The 17,302-nt window shown below is 41.2% G+C and overlaps 1 protein-coding gene across 2 annotated transcripts in view; it reads left to right on the forward strand.

The window, feature by feature from the left end:
• WDR26 (WD repeat domain 26) overlaps positions 1-17,302 on the forward strand; it is a 190,039-nt gene that overhangs the window by 114,339 nt on the left and 58,398 nt on the right. The window contains exons 7-9 of one of the 2 annotated variants that reach the window (XM_029593092.1): positions 2,002-2,061; positions 2,171-2,309; positions 4,958-5,098. In XM_029593092.1, the coding sequence (XP_029448952.1) occupies positions 2,002-2,061; positions 2,171-2,309; positions 4,958-5,098 (340 nt within the window). The remainder of the gene's footprint in view (positions 1-2,001; positions 2,062-2,170; positions 2,310-4,957; positions 5,099-17,302) is intronic. The other variant, XM_029593093.1, reaches the window with a different exon arrangement.

Genomic DNA, 17,302 nt, shown 5'->3' on the forward strand with positions numbered 1-17,302 from the left:
GTGCACAGTAAGAATTGAGGATGGAAAAAATGGTAGATTTTTTTGCTGATTGATTTTTGCACCATTTTTATAAAGAAAACAAAGTACTGTTTCTGTTGCCAGTTGCCTTAAGACAATTTTTAGATGTTTTTTTGGTTTTTTTTTTTACTTTTCCGGTGTAGCTGATCCATTATTTTCTCTGTGCTGTCCACCTGATTCAGCTGTATGAAAGGATACTTCTGGGGCATTCAGAATTCTCCCCAGTGCAGAATTTCTTTTCCAGGTAGAATTTGCAAGCACAAGTTGTCACGCTGGCATGCATTGACTCTTGAAAATTCCTTTTGCCATTGCTTTGAGATCTGTGGACTGCAGAAAGATGACCAGCTGTTCTGGGGCAGTGCCTATAACATGAGGGCTGATGCAGTAAAGTGTGCACAAGTTACTTTTTTTTTTTTTTAACTCTATGCTGTAAGCTAATGGTATGCTAATGCAGCGGAAGTTTAAAGTGCACAGACTACAAAAATGTGCACATAAACCAGAGTTACAATGTATGCCCAGCAGAGGCTGAATACACATTTTAAACTTGAGTGTCTTTAAGCGCACAAAATTCATATTTTGTGCATGCAGTTTTTGTGAGTATAAATCACATTTTATTTCAGCGCAGAAAGCATTTTTTGTGCACAAAACATATTTATGCACATAAAACATGCTTTTTGTTTGCAAAGCATGTTATCTATGCATAAATCCAGATTACAGGGCCCAGTGATAGAATTTCAGCTTCTGCAATAGACTGACAAGTGCTGGAAACTTTACTCCACCTCTGATCAGAGGTAAAGTTCCGAGCGCCAAGAGAGCCTAAGTTAAACCAGGGCAGCGCTCTGCAATGGGGAGTAATAGTTAATGCCTTCATTTGCATGGGAGTTCCAGGATAAAGTTTTACACATACATTCTTTTTTTTTTTTTTTTGGTGCATTTGTGTGCAAAACTTGTCGCTGCATTGGGAATAACATTTGTGCATAAACCTGCACTCTGAGCATACCTTACTGCATCAGCCCCATGCTTAGTGAGCAGGCCAGGGGAGGGGCTTACTGGATTTGGGGAGGGGAGGAGATGAGCTCGGGGAGAGAACATTAGGATGGTGGGAAGGTTTGGCGTGGGGAGAGTGGATAAGCTGAGGAAAGAGAAGTAATCTGTCTCATGGGTAGGGCTTTTAATTTTCAATTAATGTAATTGGGCAGTCTGCAGAGTCCAGGAGAGCTGCCCAGCTGCATTGACTTCCTTCAACTCCTGACACTGTGGCCGCAAATAGTGGCCGCTGCAAGAAGTCTGCCCTGCTTGCAGCTTGGAGCTGCGTGCGCACTCTGGACTGGTAAAGTAAAATCCCCTCAAACCAGAAGTCCTACTTATGATGCATGATTGCTAACCTCCAGAGGGAATGCTGCATCTTTGAGTCAGAACTGAATTTTACGTTTCTGCTCAGGCAGTGATGATGTTGTATTTTGATAGATGTAGTGTGCAGAATTCCCTCAGGAGTAAAACGAGCAGAGGAACTTGTGAAACCAAATACACAGATACTCAGAAGAGTTGACACTGACCGCATGCCCACTGCTGCAGTTTACCCTTGGATCGTGTTTGATAATAGATGTCTGTAAAGAAAACCCCACTTGCGCCTTGTTTTTTTTTTTCCTCAGATAAATGGTAACTGAAATGATCTGTCCTGGGAGGAGGGTCATGGATTGTCTTATGGCATTTTAGATCAGTTAGGCTTTTATCAAATAAGTAAAGTCAGCTTGGTATTTGAGTTACATCTGAATACATCCTCAGCATGTTTGGGTAATTTTGGGCAAAAGAAATGTATTGCTGAAAACATTAGAGGAAATGTATTTTTCTCCTCTTACTAAAAACATTGTGCTTTCAGTTTGTAGCAAATAAGCTCTAATAGTGGAGTTTCCCTTTCGGGGCATGTTGTTGGTGTCTCTTTTAGTTTTAAGGCTAAACTTGCATGCCTTATTCATGTTGCAGCTACAGACACCAAAACAGCCATTTTGCAAAATTGGAACTCAGTTTGTGTAATCTATCCAGGTGAGTTAGCAGCAAGAAATCTTTCTCTTTGAGAAGTATTCTTCTGTGGCTCCTGGTAGGACGTTAGCTTATGCCTTAAGTATGATTCTTTCCCTTTCCTTCTTTTAAGGAAACAATTTCCATGTTACACACAGCAGATCCTGACTGAGCACTGCAATGAAGTGTGGTTCTGTAAATTCTCCAACGATGGCACTAAGCTGGCAACAGGATCAAAGGACACAACCGTTATTATATGGCAGGTTGATCCAGTAAGTACATAGACTTCAAGTTCATTGTCCTAGTTTAATGCAATAAAATGATCTAGGTCCAGTAACAAATCCGTTCACCTCTGCCATGGTCACAGCGGGTTTTTGAGCTTTGCAAGCTGTGTGGCTGCATAAGATGGCATGTTGGCGGGGGGGGGGGGGTATCCTATCTGCCAGTCTTCCTTCTAAGATGCACACAAAGATTCATTTTGTCCACACGCTTCAGGCACAGTGAGTATTTTCAAATCTTTTGGGCCGTCGCTTCCTCATGCAACTAGGAAGTGCTGGCCTCCGAGGTTTGCAAAGCTGCCCGCGTGGAACAACTGGTGGAGTCCATCCCGCCAGAGAGAGAGGAGGGGGCCCGCATGTTGCTGTACTTGAGGTAGGGCTGCTCAGGAAGACGGGGGAAGTCTGCTGTGCCAGTCACCTCCAAAAAGGATGTCCATTTCAGTGTTCGTACAGGGTTCCCGTGAACTAATTCACAAAGCGTGGCCCCTGGAGGGTTATGTGGTGGTGTTGGCCTGGCATCAGAAGTAGGAGAGGGAACAGACAAGAAGGAGAAAGCAGGGAGAGTGTTACTCGGCTTGCTCTAATATGCATCATAGTGTCAGAAATGGTGATGTAACTGTCAATGCAGCTTGCCTACAAGTAGATGAAAGAGAGCTGAAGAGACCGGCTGACTATCTTGAAGCCCTTCTATCTTGCCGTTGCTGTCTGTTGGGTAGGCTCCAGTGCTTCTTACACATTTAGGTAATTGTTTGCCACTGTCGTGTACCAAGTAATGTTGAGTGAAATTCTTCCTCTTATCTTTCTTTTCTCAGACTGAGCAAAACCCCCAAATTGATTGGCTGAGTAGTGGGGACCGGCAGTAATTGTATGTGAAATGTAGACCAATGCTAGTGATCAAATGAAATTTGGGAAAGGCTGTCCTAAAGTCTTTTTTTGTGTCCTTACACACTGTTTTTTTGCAGCCTAACGTTAAGAGGGAGATATGGTGGTGGGCCTGATACCACTTGGAACTTGTTGCAGCTCAGTTTGGCTTTAATTGCCTTGTATGGATGGTGGAACTACAAGTTCGGCAGAACTCCCAAAAGGGAACGAGAAACATTGATTTACCTTCTGTCGAAGTTCACCATTTAGTGAGCCGTTTGCTTTTGCTGTAGGTGAAATGCTCAATCCATAGTTTGCCAACGCATAATCTTCCGTTTTCTAACTGCAAACTACTCTCTAGGTAACGTGGCAAAAATGTCGAGTTGGTGTATTGGTAATCATTTTTAATCCTGTGTAGTCATTTTTTCCTAATGTTAAACCATTTTTGTTTTTGACATAGCGGTTGCTGTAGATTGGTCAGTGTGGCCTGATTGAGTTACTTTGATTTGGCTGTGGTCTATGTATAATTTCAGAGAAGAATCAGTAGGTTTCCAGTCTTCAAGTCGTCTTCGCTGCCATTTGATTTGATTGGGTCAGGAGTAAACAGCCAGAGTGGGGGGTGGGGGGTTTTTTTTGTGAGAGATTAGGCCCTAGCCTGCTCTCTCTATGACCCAACCATCTCAATGCAACTTTCCTCGGAGCCCATTTATGCATAAGCTAGATCACACCTGTAGGATCTAGCTGCTGTGGAATGGCTGAGTTTTAGAAAGTGTAAGCATCTGAATTAGTGTTTGTGTTCTTTGTATTCCTGACACAATTCCATCTCCTTCCAGACAGGTAATTCAATGCTATTCTTTTAATCGACCATGATGTTCTGGAGACTGTGATGTGCCAAGTAGTGTTTGGTGTTTGTTTCCGATTGCCTGTCTGGGACCCTGAGTGATGTACAATAAATTACATACATGTAGTAATCAAAAATACAATGAGAAAAGAATTGTTGCCCCAGAAAGCTCAAATTACTATTTCCCATGGTTTTTCTTTACTCCTGAGACCCAAGAACCTGGCAGTTGCTTCTGCTCCCCCACATTGCTCTCTTAATGTTTTGGACATGAAATTGTTTTCTGTTTCTCACAAAGTTTTTAATTTGGCTGTGTTTAGAAAGGAAGCTGCTCTTATTGTAAGGGGAAAGAGCTTATATGGTCTTAGTTCTAAGTGGTCCTGACTTAAAAGAAAAAAAATACAAATTGGGAGTGGAGAAAATGACACATGTCCCTCTCTCTGCTGTTTGTCGTCATCGTACACGTCATGTGGCATGGCAGAGGGACATGGTAGACTTGTTGCATTATTTCATTTTCTAGCTAATTTGAATCACATTTGTTTAAGAGATCACTGCTCTATGGCAAAATAAAATTTGGCCGCCTCTTGGAGGTACTGTTTCTTAAAAATGTGTAGTAGTATGCTTACCATATCTTGTACTACATCAGGTAAGAATTTGGGCATGCTGCTTGAGAATTTATCAGAGAAGAGGGCCCTGATCAAACACGTCTGCTTTATTAAATGTCATCCCATATCAAGCAATCCACCTTTTTCACTGTTTTATTTGTTGCAGAATGCTTTTTTTTTTTTACCCTGAACTTTTTCAATACTGATATGCAACATTCTGCTAATGACAGAACATGATCAGTTGTGAGGGGGAGGGGGTGTTGCATCTTGTGACTTGAGGTGATTTATGCCTGTAATGATTATAATCCAGATTTTTGTGGGGCATTCTTCTGTTACAGGACACACACCAGCTAAAGCTGCTTAAGACGTTAGATGGTCATGCTTATGGTGTTTCTTACCTTGCCTGGAGTCCAGATGACAATTACCTTGTTGCCTGTGGCCCTGACGACTGCTCTGAGCTCTGGCTCTGGAATGTACAAGTAAGCAATATCTACAGGGGGATATACCCACACTGTTAAATGATACATTAACTAACTGCAGGAAAAGTAGAGTACTTGGCTTTTGGCTCTCTTGTTTTATCTTGCGGGGAAGTTGCCTTATTTTAATGTTTCTGTATACTGTAATGGTGGTTCCAAAAAAAAAAAAATCAGCTAGCTTGAAATGATACAGGAAGCTACCTCTCCCACCCTAAGGAGCTGTGAGCTCTCCCTCTAACTGTATCCCCAGTCAGCCTAGGTGCATTGCATTGTGGAGCATTTGTTCCTATTGACCAGACAGTGAGGAGGGAAGGTGATGGGCAGAGACTGCTAGTAAACCGGATTCACAGATATTCAAATGTATAAATGTTTATAGTGCAGCATCGCTGTTTAAGTCAGTATATTTTTATGCTTAGTTCTCTAGAGGAAACGCAATTCTTTCATTGATCTTCCAGCTCTGGAAATGGTTGATGATGATCCACAAAAGAAATCCATGGATGGAGTAGAAAGAAACTCAAGTAATCTAAGAGAGCTCGAGGAATGGTCACAGTTTGGCAACTAAAATTCAGGGCAAAAAAAGTTTAGCCTCATGTGTTTGTGATAAATGCAAGGAAGCAGTTCTTGATGGGGAGATAAGAGACTGATGTACACCAAACAGAGGAGAGATCGCAAGGTGATCATGTGTGGTGACTGCGACATAGCTAAATGGTATGACCTTGCAGTCATGAGAGCCAGAAGAGTGCCAGGGTGTATAAGGAGAGGGAGTGCCAATAGAAAAAAGGTGGTGATGCCTATGTAAAGGTCATGGGTGAGATCTTATCTGGAATATTGTGTCCAGTTCTAGATGTCTTATCTCCAGTAGGATTTAAACAGAGTAGAGGCAGTACAGCGAGATTACCAAATTGATGCAGTCTCACCATGAGCCCTATGAAATGAGACCTGATCCTCCCCCTGTAGAAGAAATGGGGGAGGACATGAGAGAAGCATTCACATACCTCAAAGGTTTTAATTCACAAGAGGCGAGCGTTTTTGATGGAATGTATGCTTTATAGATCATGGAGTCATGCTATGTTTTTGTTTGTCTTCTGTTTTTTAAATTTTGTTGTAATTATGAATGTTCTTTTACATGAGCTGTCTAGAACTGTTTGTGGCATATAAGGTTTGGAAATGTGGTTCAAAGAAGGGTAGACTTGAGTAATGAGGAAATATTTGTTCACAGAAAGGGCATGGATTCATGGAACTGTCTCCCAAGTGGAGATAATGGTGACCAGAGCAATAGCAGAATTCAATTAAAAAAAAAAAAAAAAAAGGGCCTTGTGGTCCTTTTCTAAGGATATTTCTCTGTTTTTAATATGACATCACTTGAGCAGTGAAATATGTGGTCAGTAATTACATATCTATGCCAATTAATGCTGTTAAATAGCTCAATGTAATGACACAGGTGTTGCGTCGGTGTGTCCACCCTCTTCCAGTGAGTTGCCAATTCACTCTGTGCTGCACACAAAATATGGTTAACCAGTCGTCTTACATTATCCAACCAAGTGATGGTTTGAGGTTTTTTTTTATAAAGGGATATATATTTATTTTTTTTTAGCTACTTTCCAAAGGAAAAGAAGGCTTTTAAGATCCCTGTATGTTATCCCCCCTTCAAATAACACATTTGTTTGGTGTCCTCTGCACATCAAATTTTCAGGAATGTGAGGGGGTATGAGGACTCTTGACAGGACAATTTATTTTTTTTTGTCCAGATCATGCATATCTGCTTTTAAATGCTTCCAGGAAAGTAGGCACCTTCTTTAATTTTGGGTGGAGTGTTTTCTGTTCATTCTGTCAATACTCAGGCTGACGTTTACAAAACCAGTAGTTTACATGCTAAAATAACACACAGTAGGCAAGCTGGTGTAGTTGGATTTCTGTGTGTGTGCTGGATGACAAATTTGTTCCTGTCCATTAGCAAGTATTACTGTTCAGTGCTTGCAAAAAAAAACCCCACATAATTATTGCTAGAAGAGATGAACCAAAACAACTCTGAGGAACCTTATAGAATAATTTTGTAATACTTAAAAACTGGGCAAATCTCTAGTTTTTGTATGATCTGAGTATCAAGCTTTATTGAACCCAGATTCCAATTTTAAGTGTGTAACAATATTGAAGCAGAGCCCAGTAATTTGTGTCTGGGCACTGGCCCAGTAGAGCTGTAGAAATAGGCCTTTTGTAAAGATCTTCTATTTTTAAAATGAGATTTTATGAAAAGGCAGAGTTCTGCCTTTTATTTAAAACAAAGTAATATCAGAATCTAAATTATATCCAATTGTTTCACATCCAATTGAAATGTTTGCAAATATATCAAAACCAATATTGCGACAATCGAAAGTAAGGCCAGAACAGTCTTACATACGGAGCAAGACAAACAAAGATCAATATATAAACAGATAAACTATATATATACAATACCTCAAATTACTACAAAAAATATACATATATTGCACATAAAACTACAAAATTACACAACACAATGGCCCTACTTCAATAGTGCACAATACTTCAAAATGTCCATATGTATAAACATTTTACTGAGTGATAACCTCCTCAAACAAACTGACCTCACGTTATCTATAAACCCTGCGTAATCGTGCTTGTCCAAATATTTCAGGTAGAAGAGGAAATGGTCAAACTGACTTTTGCAAAAATGAATAATTAGTATTTTTAATAAAGTTCTTAGAATAGACACCAAGTAAGCGAACAAGGCTTATCCAGTGGGAAATTGGACGTTTTGCAGAATGATCATCAAAACAGCAGATGTTTATAAAATGTTTAAACCATCTGAACTTTGATAAAATTCCTTTTAAAACATAGAAGGAAAATGGAAAACAACTCCCACCATGTTTCACTGCAAAGGCTTCTTCAAAGGATCTTACACTGACAAATTTTCATCAGTCCTTGCTTGAAAATAACATATTCCAAAAAAACAAATACTTGACCTATAAATATATCAAGATTATACAAAAAATGTAAAATGACTTGCCAGTATAAGGGTGGCCAACTCCAGTCCTCAAGAGCCGCAAACTAGTCTGGTTTTCAAGATATCTAAAACAAATATTCGCTGCCTCTATTGTAATCAGATCTAGTTCACTCATATTCATTGTGATCCTGAAAACCACACCTGTTTCTGGCTATTCAGGACTGGAGATGGCCACCCCTGAGCCAGTATGAGGGGCTGATTACATCAAAGCCATAGACAGACTAGGTCAGTGGTGGTCAACGCCAACCCTCTGGAGCCACAAACGGGTCTGGTTTTCAGGATATCCATAGTGAATATGCATGAGCTAGATTTGCATGCACTGCCTCTTTATATGCAAATATATCAGGCATATTCACAATAAATATCCTGAAAACTAAGCTGGTTTGTGGCTCTTGAGGACTGGAGTTGGCTACCTCTGAACTAGCTACCATTTTTTTTTTTTTTTTTAAAGAAAACACAGGACCCAGCTTCCCCAGTCCAAAATATTTGTATCACTGAACACTACTCAAAAGCAATTCCATCCAATAGTGGAAAACTCCACTTATTACAATCCACACCACCATTGAAAGGACAGAGACTTTCATAAAAACAAATTAGCCATTCATTCCTTTCATTTAAATCATTTGGGGATTATAGTACTTAAAAAAAAAAAAAAATCCATCACTGTACTTTATTTTTATTTATTTATATTTTATTTTATTTATCGAGTTTTATATACCGTCATTCGGTCTGATTTAACATTTTATTTCCTATTACTGACAACATCGGAGGATGAAAAAATGAAGGTCCTCCAAACTGACTATTCTCGATCAAATGTTTTTGCTGATATTTATTTGGGCAAATATTGTATTGGTTTGTATGTTGGGGGTTGACCAATGCTGGTTCTGGAGAGAGCTTTGATGGTTGATTTGACTAACTCGGAATTTAAGAAATTTTGTTTAGAAACAATTTGTAAACTAGGTAATGAAAGTAAGATTTTAAAGGAAGATTTCTTATATCTTAGAAAAGGTACAGAGAAGAGTGACCAAAATGGTAAAGGGGATGCAGGGATTCCCCCCTGAGGAAAGGCTAAAGAGGTTAAGTAAGAGAATCGATGGTTGAGAGGCGATATGATAGAGGTCTATAAAATAATGAATGAAGTGGTTAAACACAAATTGGTTGTTTACTCTTTCAAAAAGTATAAAAACCTAGGGGGAGACACAATGAAGTTACATTTAAGAAACACAGAAAATATTTTTTTTTACTCAACACATAATTAAATTCTGGAATTCGATACTAGAGGATCTGGTAAAAGATGTTAGTGTAGCTGGATTTAATAAAGGTTTGGCCCATAGTAAACCGAATTGATCAGTAACTCTGTTATTGGAAAGTCGGTATATAAAAATGCTAAATAAATAAATAGTTTATAGTTTTATAGTTTATTAGTTTTTATATCCCGACATATCTGGGTTCCATCATATCGGTTAACAACAAACCATTATTAAGATGGACTTGGGGAAATTCAATTCTGGTCCCCTGGGTAAGCAGGATCTATTAAACTTCAGCATCCTGCCAGGTACTTGTGACCTGGATTGGAAACAGGATGCTGTGGCTTGGTGGAATTTTGGTCTGACCCTGTTTGGCAAATCTTATGAATACAATCTGACTCAAAACTTGATGTAGCAGCTGTATGTATTGGAGATAAAATATTTACAAAGACAAAATGAAGTCCTTAAATTCTGGAGTAAAAATATTGTTTACCTAAGAAGGCTGGAGATTTTTTTTCAATGGGTCCTGCTAGGTATCCCCACACCTGGTTTAAAAAAAAAGGCACAGCATTTGTGTCAGCAAATTTACATTGCAGCATGAATGGAATTAGCTTTACATTGGAGGCAACCTGAGCTACCCTCAGTCACGAAGGTTGTATCCTGTCTGCATACCTGCTATCACTTAGCACACCTTATGGCTATTAGACACAATCGTCGCCTTACTTTTTAAAACAACTTGAGAACCCTTAGCACAGTGGTTTCAATCCCAGCACCTGTTGAGCTCTTGAGGTTTATGGCGCATGAATTATCATCGAGCTTTGCGCCTGTTCACTTATTGCCACCCTAAAACCTCTCAAGGTGTCGCCCTTTACAATTCTTCCATTCCTATTTAATGGTGCCCTTTGTAATGTATATTGTGATATCTATTTCTTTTGGAGAACATTACAAGTAGCTGGTTATAATTTGCATAACCTTTGTCACCACCACCTTATTTTTGTAATCTTTATTTGTGCTAAATACAACAAAACTCTGTACAGTTATATATGTATTTTGTTTATTGTATTTGTTAAAATAAAACTGTCAATTACAAAAAAAAAATGCTGGAGATTATTTAAGAGTGTTTGATGGAAGATGGCTGCATTTATTAAGCATTATCTTGGATCATCGAATTGGAGAGAGGTTACAGATTGATAGATGTTTTCTAAGAAGCCTTATCAACTGGGGTCACCCTCAACGACAATTTCTTCAATTATTTTTTGAGCTAGTTAATGTGAATAAACGAGCTAAGTGAAACTGTCATCTTTCTAGTGGAATCTGTTTAGGATATTTGTGTGTGTAAAATATATAAATAGAAAAATCCCAATTTTTAATGTAAAATTTCAGAAAACAATCTAAAATTTAAACATATAACTTTTAGAATTGGACTATTATATTCTGAACCTGGGACTTAAAATCAGTGTGGGGTCAGAGCTGTTGTAATCATAGGTCCCTTTTTTTAAAATTAGAATGTCCCAAACTCCTCTGTGTTCACACTATCCAAAAAAAGTTCAAAAACTCAAGAAAAAAAAATACCTCCTCTTAACATTTCTTCAGGAGACGTTTATACTAAGCAACAGCTAATAGACCCATCAGTATCTTTCTTGCAGGCAATCCTGACATGAATTAAATTTGAAAAGGTCTGTGTTACAGCTATGGAAGTGAGACACTGAGAATTCCAGTGGCTTTCCTGAAGCAGATACACGAAACACGGATTTCCTAGTGAGTAGTCAGACTCAGGACCAATGGCTTATATGTTCCCCTGCTAGCACATGGGGACTGAGTCAGGTTTCAAAGCTGACTTCACCTTGTATACACCCCTGCAGTCACCTCAGCCTTTCAGTATCTCTCTGTCTCCTAGCAGATGTGGACATACCTTCCCTATTGGGATCGCAGTACTCTTTAGAAGAGGAAAATTTTCCTGTTGATAGCAGGGCGGAATTAGCCATGCTGTCATGGGAATGGTCAATCAGGGCCCGGGAGGCGGAGCTTCCAAAGAGAAAGACAGAGCTTTGCTCTGTGCGGCTGCGCATGAGTTCCCGCACAGAAAATAGATCTCTCCTCAATCTGTTTCTTTCCGCATGCGGGAGCGCACACGGAGCTTCCTTCTCCTTGACTGAGTGAAAAAGTTAAAGTAATGTCGAAAAAATCGGCCCCTAGGCCGTCGGGCTTCAAGCCCTGTCATTGTGGAAAGATCATGACCATCACCGATTGACATGATCGATGTTACTGATGTCTGGGCCCTGATCACAATCGGCACAAATGTGAGCATTGCGGCCGTATGTCGCCCAGAGGCAAAGAGCACAAAAAACTGAAGAGCTTAAATTTCGCGCTACCAGCACCTATGCCCCGCCATCGGAATCTCATTCCTCCCCAGGCCCGTTAAAACCTAAAAGCCTGAAGGTAAGGAGGGCCTTGTCTATAGATTTACTGTCCTCCAGGCCTGGAATCGACAAAGGGAAGGCGCACAGGGGTTGAGAACCCCACAAAACGGCACCTACACCCCATCGGGATCGATTGGGGGGGGGGGTCTAGCCACGGCGCCTCCAAGCATCCAAGGCAGAAAACTGGAGCAAATGCACTGACGCGGAGCCATAGCCGTTCGGATACGCCACGGTCTAAACCTTATTCGTCGATGCAAATACAATCGACGCCTGCGTCAGTACAGGCTTTCCCGACGCAGATGAAACATGGCGCCGACCCGACTCCGCCATCGAAGCAGGACGCACCTGCATGGCGCGGGATCAGCGCATGCATCGACGCACGAAGCAGGATCAAAGCAGTCCTCGACGCATGGTGCGCCGCCAAAGCCTCGTTCACTACTCGACGTGAGATTGACGCCAAAAATGAGACACAGCGCCGAAAAGGCATATCAAGCTGCATCTACACATCCAACATCCATCCCGACGCACAAGTCGGTCAAGTAGAAGCAATCGACTCTGAAATCAAAGACTAAACACTTTCAGAATCAATGGGGCCTGGGAACCAGTCTACCACAGGAGACCAAAGACCTCGCTCCAGAGAATGTGAACAGGCCTCTCTATCTAAACCTAAGGTTCCAAGACAACACAGCTTGTCCACACCGAGCCCTCAAATTTCTAGATCTTCTAGGTCACTGCTGGAGGAACATAACCCAGCTCATCACCTGACATCAGACGATGAACTAATAGATGTACACTCTCACTCCGCTTCGACTTCTCCGGAATCACAAGTATATTCCAATTTATCATCCGTATCCACACACACAGGAAAAGGACCCAGGTTTTACAGGAACCGTTGACCAAAAAAGTAAGATAATCCACGACTTATGACCTCAAAAACATCCAGTGGGTAGAGAGAGCTCAGACATCCTGAGTGCGGCGATCTCCCCAAGACATAGACAAGGGGCAACAAAACCTCCAATGCCACGCAGCACACAACAAGCCTTCTCTCAACTCTCGGAAGCGCTATCGGGATTGTTTAACACACTACAAAATACGTTCAACATCCCTTCTTCCCTGGAGGACAATTCACCACATTCCACTCCATCACGAGAGCCAACCCCAGAGCCTGCTCTGATTACCCAGCCACCCAGTCCTATAATGGCTCCTATAATGCCTTCTCTTGTCCAACCAGACTCACCTTATTCGTCCCCAGATACGTCTACGGTTACCCTTCCGATGCACCAGACGATCCTCCAGAGCCATACTCACCACCAGAGGACTTGTCCTACCCCAAATTTCTAGAAAAGATAGGCTCCATTCTGCACTTGGATGTTCAAAAAGTGCTGGACCCAAGGGCTGAAACTTTAGATCCTCTAAAGATATTCGACTTACCTGCAGGGCTTACTTCATTGCCCTCCCACAAGGTCCTAGACTCAGTCTTAGAGAAATCGTGGGAAACCCCATACACTGGGGTACCAGTGTCCCACAAGACGGATTTAAAGTTTCCTATCGGCTTCCCTCTTATCAGCCGCAACAACGCTTGCAACACCAGCAAGCTCAGAAAGGGAGAGGACACCCTAAATCCAATCTGAACCAGAGCCAGCAACCCGAAGCTCCAGCCAAACCATCACAGTCTTTTTTTTTTTTTTTTTTTTTTTTTTAAGGGATTCCTTCGCCAACACCACAACTCACTCCACCAGGATGACTAACAGCATGTTTTACAGAGTCAAAAAACCTGACCTCCGACCGTTGGGTTCTGGACATAATACAGAATGGCTATCAACTCCATTTTCTGGAAAAACCCCCGCTTCCACATCAAGCAGCAGGGGGTCCCAAACTCCATCAACCCTAATTGGCGCCAGAAATAGCGTTGTTACTTCAACGGGCCATTCATACCATTCCCATGTGGGCCCGCAACGAAGGGTTCTATTCTCCATACTTTCTAATTCCCAAGACGTCCGTGGCCTACGACCAATCCTAGACCTCCGGGAACATAAGAAATTGCCATGCTGGTTCAGACAAGAGTCCATCAAGCCCAGCATCTTGTTTCCAACAGAGGCCAAACCAGGCTACAAGAACCTGGCAATTACCCAAACACTAAGAAGATCCCATGCTACTGATCCAATTAATAGCAGTGGCTAGTCACTAAGTAAACTTGATTAATAGCCATTAATGGACTTCTCCAAGAACTTAACCAAACCTTTTTTGAGCCTAGTTACACTAACTGCACTAACCACATCCTCTGGCAACAAATTCCAGAGCTTTATTGTGCGTTGAGTGAAAAAGAATTTTCTCCGATTAGTCTTAAATGTGCTACTTGCTAACTTCATGGAATGCCCCCTAGTCCTTCTATTATTCGAAAGTGTAAATAACCGATTCACATCTACTCGTTCAAGACCTCTCATAATCTTAAAGACCTCTATTATATCCCCCCTCAGCCATCTCTTCTCCAAGCTGAACAGCCCTAACCTCTTCAGCCTTTCATCATAGGGGAGCTGTTCCATCCCCTTTATCATTTTGGTTGCCCTTCTCTGTACCTTCTCCATCGCAACTATATCTTTTTTGAGATGCAGCGACCAGAATTGTACACAGTATTCAAGGTGCGGTCTCACCATGGAGCGATATAGAGGCATTATGACATTTTTGTCACCATTCCCTTCCTAATAATTCCTAACATTCTATTTGCTTTTTTGACTGCTGCAGCACACTGAGCCGACAATTTTAAAGTATTATCCACTATGATGCTTAGATCTTTTTCCTGGGTGGTAGCTCCTAATATGGAACCTAACATCGTGTAACTACAGCAAGAGTTATTTTTCCCTATATACAACACCTTGCACTTGTCCACATTAAATTTCATCTGCCATTTGGATGCCCAATCTTCCAGTCTTGCAAGGTCGACCTGTAATGTATCAGTCTGCTTGTGATTTAACTACTCTGAATAATTTTGTATCTGCAAATTTGATAACCATTTATATATATATATATATATATTGAAAAGCACCAGTCCAAGGACAGATCCCTGAGGCACTCCACTGTTTACCCTTTTTCCACTGAGAAAATTAACCATTTAATCCTACCCTGTTTCCTGTCTTTTAACCAGTTTGTAATCCACGAAAGGACATCGCCTCCTATCCCATGACTTTTTAGTTTTCTTAGAAGCCTCTCATGAGGGACTTTGTCAGACACCTTCTGAAAATCAAAATACACTACATCTACCGGTTCACCTTTATCCACATGTTTATTAACCCCTTCAAAAAAAATGAAGCAGATTTGTTAGGCAAGACTTCCCTTGGGTAAATCCATGTTGACTGTGTTCCATTAAATCATGTCTTTCTATATGCTCTTTGATTTTGATCTTGAGAATAGTTTCCACTATTTTTCCCAGCACTGAAGTCAGGCTCACTGGTCTATAGTTACTTGGATCGCCCCTGGAGCCCTTTTTAAATATTGGGGTTACATTGGCACCCTCCAGTCTTCAGGTACAATGGATGATTTTAATGATAGGTTACAAATTTTAACTAATAGATCAGAAATTTCATTTTTTTAGTTCCTTCAGTACCCTAGGATGTATACCATCCGGTCCAGGTGATTTGCTACTCTTTAGTTTGGCAATCTGGCCTACTACATCTTCCAGGTTCACAGTGTTTCATTCAGTTCGTCTGACTCATCACCCCTGAAAACCATCTCTGGAACTGGTATCTTCCCAACATCCTCATTAGTAAATATGGAGGCAAAGAATTAATTTAGTCTTTCTGCAATGGCCTTATCTTCCCTAAGAGCCCCTTTAACCCCTCGGTCATCTAATGATCCAACTGACTCCCTCACAGGTTTCTTGCTTTGGATATATTTAAAAACGTTTGAGTTTTTGCCTCTATGGCCAACTTCGTTTCAAGTTCTCTTTTCACCTGTCTTATCAATGTTTTACACTTAACTTGACAATGCTTATGTTTAATCCTATTTTCTTCAGATGGATCCTTCTTCCAATTTTTGAAGAAAGTTTTGGTTTTTTTTGATAAAATAGCCTCTTTCACCTCACCTTTTAACCATGACGGTAATCGTTTTGCCTTCCTTCCACCTTTCTTAATGAGTGGAATAACAAGTATAAAACAAGTATATAGTAAAGGAGAAATTCAAGATGGTATCATTGAAATCAATATTACCACTCCTCCAACCCAAAGATTGGATATGCTCCATAGCCTTGAAGGATTTTTATACGCACATCCCTATCCACCCGTCTTCGTGGCGTTACCTGTCGTTCCACTTCTAGAACAACCATTATCAATACACGGTTCTTCCCTTTGGCCTGTCATCGGCCCCCAGAATTTTCACAAAATTGGTGGTGGTGGTGGCATCCCTCTGGCAGCAGGGAATGAGGATTTTTCCATACCTCGACGACTGGCTCCTAGTGGCATTGAATCCCTCGTTGCTCTTAACACAACTACATCAATTGACCAAGAGCTTAGACCAATTGGGATTAGTCATAAACTTCCAGAAGTCTATTTTAACACCAACACAAATCCTACAGTTCATAGGAGCTCGATTGGATACCACTCATAGCCGAGCCTTCCTATGGAGGACAGGCGACTGGAGATGATTCGCCTTCTACATTCCCTCAGAATGATGCAACGTCCTTCAGCTCATCAGATCCTTACGGTACTGGGTCACATGGCAGCAGCCATTTACACTGTCCCCAATACCAGGTTACATATGAGACGACTTCATTGAGGATTGAAACGTCTATGGAACCAACACTCCCAATCACTATGACTGAGAGTGAATCTTACAGCGGAAATGTCCAAGGACATCACCTAGTGGCTCAACAAACCTACACAAACCAAAGGCACCATCTTCAACACACCACCGCACAACACAGTGCTTACGACCGATGCCACGTGCATGGGCTGGGGAGCACATTTAGACCACCTGCAAACACACAGGGTCTATGGTTCCCGCAAGAACAAAATCTACAGATCAATCTACTAGAGCTCGGAGCTATTCACAATGCACTACAAGCTTTTCTTCCTCACCTTCAAAGTTGCCGTGTAATGATCTACATCGACAATCAGGTGGCAATGTTTTACATCAACAAATAAAGAGGGTCCGGTTCATGGTCCCTCTGCAAGGAGACTCTTATCATATACGAGCATGCACACTAACACTCTGTACAGCTACAAGCAAAATATCTCCCGGGAGTCATCAACACCCAGGCGGACAGGCTCAGCAGAATATTCTATCCTCACGAATGGTCTCTCAACCACCAGGTTGCGCAAAGAATTTTTACTCAATGGGAAGTACCAACAATGGATCAGTTCGCCACAGAAGAGAACGCAAAAGTGCCTCGATTCTGCTTGATCTGGCCAAGTCCTCATCGGACGACGCAAGATGCATTCCTCCTCCCTTGGACAGAGTCTGCTTTACACATTTCCTCCGATATCTCTCATAACAAGGACAATTCAAAAATGTATACAAGATGCAT

This window comes from Rhinatrema bivittatum, chromosome 3 (assembly GCF_901001135.1).
Source record: "Rhinatrema bivittatum chromosome 3, aRhiBiv1.1, whole genome shotgun sequence".
In the NCBI taxonomy this organism is placed as follows: Eukaryota; Metazoa; Chordata; class Amphibia; order Gymnophiona; family Rhinatrematidae; genus Rhinatrema; species Rhinatrema bivittatum.